Source organism: Drosophila rhopaloa, unplaced genomic scaffold, assembly GCF_018152115.1.
Source record: "Drosophila rhopaloa isolate 14029-0021.01 unplaced genomic scaffold, ASM1815211v1 contig_171, whole genome shotgun sequence".
NCBI lineage: Eukaryota > Metazoa > Arthropoda > Insecta > Diptera > Drosophilidae > Drosophila > Drosophila rhopaloa.
Window position 1 is genome coordinate 4,558 of NW_025335052.1, and position 9,409 is coordinate 13,966.

The 9,409-nt window shown below is 40.5% G+C and overlaps 1 protein-coding gene across 2 annotated transcripts; it reads left to right on the forward strand.

Annotated features, from left to right (window-relative positions):
• The first annotated feature begins 7,272 nt into the window (after positions 1-7,272).
• Positions 7,273-7,591, forward strand: LOC108041328 (male-specific opa-containing protein). Of its 2 annotated transcripts, XM_044458792.1 has the most exons (2): positions 7,273-7,397; positions 7,434-7,591. In XM_044458792.1, exons 1-2 carry the CDS (start codon positions 7,298-7,300, stop codon positions 7,535-7,537), a joined length of 204 nt encoding a protein of 67 aa, XP_044314727.1. In that variant the 5' UTR covers positions 7,273-7,297; the 3' UTR covers positions 7,538-7,591. The 2 variants fall into 2 exon arrangements, with proteins under 2 accessions (XP_044314727.1, XP_016974710.2); XM_017119221.2 differs by having other exon boundaries at positions 7,273-7,591.
• Positions 7,592-9,409: the final 1,818 nt, after the last annotated feature.

Consider the following 9,409-nt stretch of genomic DNA (forward strand, 5'->3'; position numbering starts at 1 on the left):
CTCTAATGTGTTTTGATTTCGTTTAGATCTAGACGTTAAGAAAACGTAAAGGTTTGAACTTATTTCCTTTAAATGGCCAAGAGACTGCAGGTGCCGCCTGCAGCTGCTCCCGTCCCTTCGGATATTTACAAAGTAATTACTTGTGATAAAATGAATTTCACTAGATGAGAAAAGTTTAAAGTTTCTGCTGCCGTCGTCGGCGAGTTTTGCGATTTCTTTTGCTTTTCGCAAAAGGGGACGGGGACGCTCATAAAAATTCAATTTGTCTTGACAAAATACGCAAGAAATTAAGAATGTGCCAAGTGGCGGCAAAAGAAACTTTCTTTCCCTTTTTCCACATTTTCCTGCACATTTCTTGCTCGTCTGGCGAGCGAAAATGAGTTACGCGAGTGGGGCGTGAAAGTGCCACGCCCTCGCGGCAATGTGTCGCCCACCAAAAGTAAAGGGCGGCATTTGCGGGAAAACGGAAATGGAAATGGAGGAGCCGCCGGCCAAGTTAAACACTGCATAAATAGCCGGGACCAAATGTAAGGCCCTGACGAATATAAATCCTCCGCAGGCCTCTGTGGAATGTAGAGATGGGACCGTGAGAAATGATGTAGTATAGAGCCCTTTATTGATAGTATGAATTTATTAGATGGGCTTTACGTATTTTGCATTTAATCAAGATGGAAGTTTTGATTATTTCATACCAACTTCTTAAGACCATTCCTGTCGAAACAACTAAAAATATGATCAAGTGTAAAAATAATTTGTGTAGTTATTTCAAAAAAAGATGCTCAATATATTTTTAATTTCAAAGCTATATGTTTTTTTTAGAGAATCAGATAAAACATTATATTAAAGCTTGGTTTTTCTAAACAAATTGTATACTATTAACTAGGCCATTTTGTTCGGTTATACTAGTACGCTAATTTGGCAATTTTTTGTCAATTTAAACATGGGACATTTAGTTTTAAAATTCAGATTTTCCTAATCTTATCTAAATCATCATCGTTGATTTGTAACACAAATGGTTTATTTAGATTGTTTCAGTAATGATTCGATGGAATAAAACCGATTATAACTTATTAATTTATCCGGATGCAGATACATACAGTTTTTAAAATTCTTTGAAGAAGCCATATCAACGGTTCTCTTCCAAAGTTTTTACTCATATATTCTTGAGGAGCAGGAACAGTCGAGTTAAAAAATCTGGATAAATAAAATTAGAAAAGACAAAACATTATTTATTTTGCATTAGATATAACTATGAAGATATATTGCCCATATTAAACCGTTTTAAAGTAAAAATTTTTTCTTGATGAGTTTCTCCTCAAGAACAAAAATAGATTAATAAGAAACAGTTAATTAAGTAGTAAGTTAATTATTAAGTAATAAGTAAATTAACTTAATCACTAATATATATACATATCGAACAATATTTTTGTAATATCAATCTTTTTTCATCGTGTCACGTTTTCATCGCTTTATTCGGAATGTGTGGTTTCGAGATAAATTAATAAAGACATTGCATAATTTCAGGCGCCGCTGGCGGCAAATATACACAGGAATTAGCATAAACTGTGGGGCGGCTGACCCATTGTCCCCATTCCTTTCCACCCACCACCCAGCGCTTGCCACTCAATCAGCAGCAAGCGACATTTGAAATCAAAATGCGATTGGCAAAATGATTTGCTTCAATTTTTGTGATGCGCATAACAAATGAAGTTTGGACATTTGGACAATTGATTGGGACAGCAGCCATGTGTTGGGGGGCGGGGAATCAGGAGGAAGTGGCTCGAGACCCATATAGACAATGTACGATATACCACACATCACATCACACACTCCATCGCAATGTTTGCCATGCACAACAAAATGTGGAGCAGTCGACAGATTCGGAATCAGATTCAGATCCGAGTTCAGGACTCCACTCGAAGTGCCAAACCCCTGCGCCGACCGGGAATCCCCCGAAACTGGACTCGATTTTGGCTATCCAATGCGCACAGATAGATTTGTATGCATATTTTTGCTCTGGCATTTCGTTTGTGTGCTAAACATGTGAATGCCATCGATATAACGATGCTGCTCCTGTTATGCATGTTCCCCCGATTTCCTACTCCGCCGCCCTGTGTACTCAGCTGTGATTTGTTTGGCCAAAAGATTTGGAGCAAAACGGTTTAATTCTTGTGGAATGGCTTAAACGATTCCTGCCGGCGAGTTCTTCAAGCGAACTGTGAACTGGAAACGGAATTTGGAAGCGAACTAAACTCCAACAAACTTGATTCACTCACGAAAAATGAACGAGTAAGTTACTGGATATAAACGGACATTACCTTTCGGAAAAATATTTATTATGCAATATCCCTTCTTATCGCGGTAAGAAGGTTGTAGGGTTTGGACCTTGGTGAAAAATTTTATTTTGTTTATTTTTATAAATTTGTATTAAAAAAAGTGATTTCAAGCGAAAACTTGAAGAAACGGTATTAAGACTATTTTCTCGCCAAATTTATATTGTACTGTTGACTTTGAATTGAAACCAGCTGCCGTTTTAATGATCAATAAATCCCAAGCGCGATATTTTCAAGAAAAAACAAGAAAGGAAAGCAAACTTCGGGCGGAGCCGAAGTTGATATACCCTTGCAGAATATTCTGTAAATTATATTCTCTAAAATTATTTATATGATGCATTCTTAATACTAATAAAAAATCCCAACTTCCTAACTTTAAAAACACCAAAGTTATGGCATTTCCAATCGTTCAGTTATATGGCAGCTATAAGATATAGTGGCCCGATCCGGCTCGTTCCGACTTATATACTACCTGCAATAGAAAGACAACTTTTGGGAAAGTTTCAAGCAGATAGCTTTAAAACTGAGGGACTAGTTTGCGTAGAAACGGACGGAAGGACGGACAGACGGACGGACAGACGGACATGGCTAGATCGACTCTCCTGGTGATGCTGATCAAGAATATATATACTTTATAGGGTCGGAAATGTCTCCTTCACTGCGTTGCAAACTTTTGACTGAAATTATAATACCCTCTGCAAGGGTATAAAAATATATCAAAAGTTGGAGAGTCTCAAGGTTTGAAAAGAAATCGCCGTCAGCGTGTTGGAAAAAGCGCTAAAATGTTTGCACAAAAATAAATTTATTTATTTATTATTACGATACCTTTCGATCGGATTTTCATTTTACTTTTGCTTGTATTTGTTTTTTTGAAGTATTACTATTTTTAAATTGAATAAACAGAATTAAAATTTCAACTGCTTTTAGAATTTATAAAATGTTGAAAAAGTTAAAGTTAACGTATTTACATTTTTAGAGAAATTACAAACTTTATGTCAATTTTTTTTAACAAAAGGCGACTAAAAAATAAAAAAGTTTCTCGAGTACAGTGAACGTTTGCGGAGGGAAAAGTAACCACTGGAAAATGGGAGAAACTTTGGTTGGCATCAGCCGGGTGGATCCGAGATGATAACTGAAACAGAAATCTATTTTCCATCTGACTGACGTGCAATACAAAAAGATTTTCCGAGATGTGCCAAGGGTTGCGGTGGGACACGGCGACATGAAAGGGGTAGTCGAAAAAACGAAATAATGGAAATCTGAAAGCATTCACCGGATTGTTCAGGGCGGGTTGCAGGGGCGGCACATGGCCACGCCCCCTCGCCCCACGGCACAACATGCTCAATTTAGTCTCGTCACATCAAAATGTTTGCTCTTAGCGCTGTTTGCCGAGGCTGTTGTTGTTGTGGTTGGGGGAATAATTCAGGGAGGTGGACGCCTTGTGGGCGCTTACCGCGTATAATTTATCTATGCATATGTTTTGAGTTGCCAGCAACAGCACAAGTTCTCGCTGAGGTAGCCCGAAATCGGAGCCCTGCCCCACATAAATCACAGTCAACAGCACGCTCTCGCAGGCTCCCCACCGAACCACCCACTCGACCGCCCCACACCCCTTTCATGCCGGGTTAACTTTTGGCCTATTTGACGGAAAATCGGGGACTGTACGGTATTTCCGGCATTAGTTTCGGCTCTCGATTCTTTCCGCTCGATCTTAGCGATCCGGTGGGAGGCTATTTAAAGGTCTGGCCAAGCCGCCTTGGTAACTATCCGCACCCACGATGAAGTTCCTTCAAATCGCTTTGGTCCTGCTCATCTCTTCGGCACTGGCCCTGGCTCAGAATGCTACCAATGTTAATGAAAACAAAATCACCATTGGAAAAATTTAACATAATTAAATTGTATAATGTAATGTACAAAATATATTTCAGTGGTTAACGACAACACGTATTCACTTTAAGGTTTTTCTTAAATTGTTTTCTTATTTAATTAAAAAATTAGCCAGAAAAACAGACCAGAAGGGGAACCTCGTTTTCATTTTAACTCATTTCCAAAAATATCTTCAAGAAAGCTACTGCTGTCGAACATTCATCTTAGGGGCCCTTAAAATCGGGACACTTTAATAAGACACAAAAGCTCCTTGGGACAGTGGTAACGGTTGTGTTAACGGTTAACAATAAACGGCAAAAACCCGTTACGACGAGCGATGATTGCAAGGCAAACGAGCAATTAAAAAGTCGTGTGCCTGGGGAGCTGCCACCCAAAAGACTCCCCCACCCCCTATTCCACAGCCCAGAAAAGGAAACACTTCCGCCCTTTGCCACGTACGAGGCATAACCTTTTGGCCTCCTTCTTGGCACAGCTGTCACAACGCGCGTGTGTGTGTGGGAGTGCGAGTATCCTTCGAATCCAGGATCCTCCGGTTGCCTTTGTTCCTTGGAGGCATTTTTATGGCCCTCCGTTTTTACGCTGGAAGCGGGAATTTTCACGTTGGGTATTTGAAATATGCACGTAATATTGCAAAATTTTAAGCGTATATCTTTGCATAATTAACTGAGAAAATACTTAGCACATGGATTAAGTGGCGGGGAGCGGCAGCCACGGTCCTCCCAGTCCCTGTCTCTGCCTTGCAGGCATTTTTACCGCAGCTCCCAAATCTCTTGCAGAGTAGCGAATGAAACTTTTGCAATGATACTTTCGGTCCGCACTCCGCCCATCCACCACTTGCCACACCATTCTGCCGCCGCCACCCAGGTTGTGTGGAATTTTTAATCTGCCATGGAACCCGCCACCGAACTGGGAGTTCTACTCTGATCTCACACTGGGAGAAATAGAGAAAGGTAAAATTTGCACCAGTAAAGAATTGTATATGTGTTATGTATTTTTATATTTCCAAATATGAAGCAGAGACCTGGAGGCAGTATAGTAAATAAAAATAAAGTAAATTGAGATACCGGGAACTATATAATATTAAGGAATCTTACTAAGACATGTATATTTCCGCCCCGAATTAAAAAACCTTTTTTATGAAGCTTCGGACTTGAAAATAACGCCTCTATTATTCTTGATCCTGCACGCACTACAAACAAGTAATTGACTTCGTTCTCATAAGATTAGATGATGAAGCTTTTATATCGCATAGAAATAAAAAATGAGAAAATCAGAGGTGTATTTTTATACCCTTGCAGAGGGTATTATAATTTTGGTCAAAAGTGTGCAACTCAGTGAAGGAGACATCTCCGACCCTATAAAGTATATATATTCTTGATCAGGATCACCTCCTGAGTTGATATAGCCATGTCCGTCTGTCCGTCTGTCTGTCCGTCTGTCTGTCCGTCTGTCTGTCCGTCTGTCTGTCCGTCTGTCTGTTTCTACGCAAACTAGTCTCTCAGTTTTAAAGATATCGAATTAAAACTTTGCGCACACCCTTCTTTCCTTTACACGCAGTATATATGTCGGAACGGCCGGGATCGGCCGACTATATCCTATAGCTGCCATATGTTAAAGTTAGGAAGTTGGGATTTTTTATGAGTATTAAGAATGCATCATATGAATAATTTTGGAGAATATAATTTACAGAATATTCTGCAAGGGTATATCAACATCGGTTCCGCCCGAAGTTAGCTTTCCTTTCCTGTTAATATACATATTATGAATTTAAGTTTTTTCCTTCCCTGATATTTCGTAGCAAATATATCATTTCTCTCGAAAAAGGTTCGGTAGTTAGAACTGATAAATATAAGTAGCTTCCCAAAAAAATACCTAGCACAAATCAATTTGTAAACCAAGAGATGTTATCAATTATGGTGAACTTTTTTTAAGTGTACTTCTCCTGGCGTTCAGGAGGGTCATGTATCTTTCTTTACTGCGGAGCTTTGCATCTTTACGCTTTGCTTAAATATTTTAATTTTTATTGGTCGGAGTTTGCCAACTGTCTTTGGCCGCCGTTGCCCCTATAGCAGGCTTTTCAGCTTTGATAAAGCTGTTAAAAGCGTGTTTATTTTCGGGTGCTTAGAACTGCTGCTCGCAGATAAACTCGTATATTAAAGTGTTCCTCGGTTGAAGTCTGTCGATTTCGCAGTCCTTGGTGGAGGATGATCCAGCAGGTGACCGACGGACCGCACACACAGACCGCAGCTGAAGCCGAGCTGCACTCTAATAGCCATAATCATAGGCCATAATGACTGCTCCGGCTCGGGAGGAAAACTCGATCTCTCGCAGGCGGAACTTTGTGAATGACATCGAACCGAGGGATAGGGCGGGGTCGGGGGTTTTGTGTGTGTGTCATTTACATAAAAGTAAAGTTCACCCACTCGGATGGCTGGGAATGCAACCTGGCAAAAGTTTTTGCCAAATTTAAATTATAAATAAGCTCAGGGCGGGTCGAGGGGGGAGCTGGCGTACTTGCCTTCCAAAACAAAACCTCATATGCATCGAAACGTAATGGCAAAAAGGATTTTAAGTGAAGTTGAAGTTGACTACACGACCGCATTGGGGGGTGTTGCCCCGCCCCGATTCGCATCCCCCGAGACCACTTACACCATTGCAGTTCCGTGGAAAGTTTGCTGGCTTTGGGGAGGGGCGGCAAGGGGGTCCAGAAAATAAGCTCAAAGTGAGAACTGAACGCGGCATATTCCGCCCGAGCAGACAAAGTGCAAAGCGCTGCCCGTTCCCTCACTACGTGTATATCTTTCATGTGTGCGGTGTATCTTTCGGGTTGTAGCAACCACCAGACAACCACAAGCAACAAGGCACGGGCTGCTGCAAGCGCAAGCTTAAATGTCATGTAAAATGTTTCCACTTACACAAATTAATGTGTATAATTTAATCTTGCCGTATGCACCACTAGCGAGATCATGGAAATACCTCTGATTAGAATTAGTTACAGCTATTGGCTCCACCCAATCCGTCAGAGCTATATAAAGCTCCGTGCCAGTCGCCTTGAGATTCATCTATCGCCCGTCAATATGAAGTTCCTACAGATTGCTGTGGTTCTGCTCGTGGCAACGGTCCTGGTCGGAGCCCAGGATCCTCCACCAGCGGATCTGCCAGCACCAGCAGCCGAACCAGCAGCCGAACCAGCAGCCGAACCAGCAGCCGAACCAGCAGCAGCTGCCGCCGCGGCTCCACCGGCTCCAGCGGCTCCAGCGACTCCAGCGGCTGGAGGAGGCAAAAATGTGAATCACAACGTTATTACAATTGGATAGATGCAGGCTTACTTTGGATTGAACTTTCGGCAATAAAATGAGCGCTTGTTTTAACTTCACGTACTTTTTATTGGCGGGATATTAAAAAACAAACCCAGTATAGGATGCATAATTAGTAGAAACAAAACAAACGTAACTCGTAAGTAAAAGGGTATTTTATTTTCGCTTTTTTTCTTAACAGAAATCATATGTCCATCTCAATTACAGTGCTGACGTTTTGTCAGTCTTTACAACACAAATTTCTAAAATTCATGGATGAATTAACATATTTTGAATAAGTGCTGCGAAGTGCAAAGTACACCAATAAAGCCTACTACGATCCTAGTTTAAACGCTTAATGTATAATCTCTTCCTTTATAATTATCAAATATATATTTTATAGTTACTTATTAATTTCAATTACCTGCCCGTTCGAAAACCTGTGGTAAAACCTTTGTGATTTCCCTAAGGAGCTTACTAACTAAGTAATATTTCCCAAAAATGTTTTATATCATCTTAATTGTTGCAAATTTAAAATATATTTTAAACTTGAAGACGGTGTTCAAGTATGCAATATAATTGAGAAAAAAGGTGTCGGGAATATGAAGAACAATAATCAATAATCAAAATTGGGCCCATTCATTTTTTTTTGAGCCTGCGTTGTTGAGCCTAGTTTAAAATATACCTTTAAGGCATATGTAAAATTGGCATTGGAAATGACATATTTTTTCAATTGTTATTTCAGAAATTCAATTGATTCCACTTGGTGGTCAATTAAGTAAAGTAACGAAACATCTGTTTTCCGAATTACCAATAAAAGAGTTACTCCGGAGTGGTTCTCATACAGGGTTACCCTTCTGCCCACTCATTTTTGTTCCGCTTCCTGGTCCCAGAGGTCTAATTCGTCTAACGCAATCTATCCATTAAAGCGCATCCAAATTCTCTCCAGATATTCATCACTTAAGACAGCAGTAACCAGTATGTTTCCCAGTTACCCATCCCCCTACCCCTCCCCCTCCACCATGTGCTGTTAACCCTTTGGTAACTCTGGCGTTTTTGGGCCAAATGAAGCATTCCACTTTCGGTTCTGGGGCGGCAAGGGGTCTCATGTGTGATACGGTTGAGAGACTTTTAGCTTCATTGCTTGATTTGTTTAAATGTCTTTGCTGTGTTTGGTTTATGGTTTCGGTGGCGGCGGAGAGGGTTCGGGAGGGGGTGGCTTAGGGTTCAGGGTTGGGACCAAAAAATCTTGTTTTTCCGAGGAAAACTTTGTCGTCCATTGCATTTGCTGATGGATCATAGATACAAAAAGTTATTTGCACAAGCTGAAATCTCCCCCTTCCCATTATCCTTCCTCTTTCTGTTGGCTTTGTAAATGTCAACATATGCATATAATAATAAAAACAAATATGACCAAACTCTCTGACAGCTTGGCTCAGCACATTTCCCCGCCCCCTTCCAACGCAGCTGAGTGTGCGCTGATAGCCAGATACAGATACATTTGTATCTTGCGCATGCATAATATATAAATAGCTCACATTAATTAATTGCCTTGCCAAGTAATAACATGATTAACATCCAAACGAGATTTGCCATCCCAGCCATTTCAGTCACTTTTCGGCCCCACTGCAGCCAATTAACCCTTGGCCATGTTATCCGTCGGGCCAAGAACTTTTCGGTTATGTTTGCTCTCAAAGTATCTGAAAGTTATTTGATCATCTAATGAGCATGGATATAGCTTAATGAATTTGCAGAGTAAGCGGGTTCAAGAGGATGTTTTCGGTATGTAAATCATATGGAGTGATTCCTTCAAACGATTTAAGTTGTCAAATCGGTTTTCAGGTTTTTTTAGGTTCTATTTTCAATTGCTCAATCATATTTAAATGGAAATCT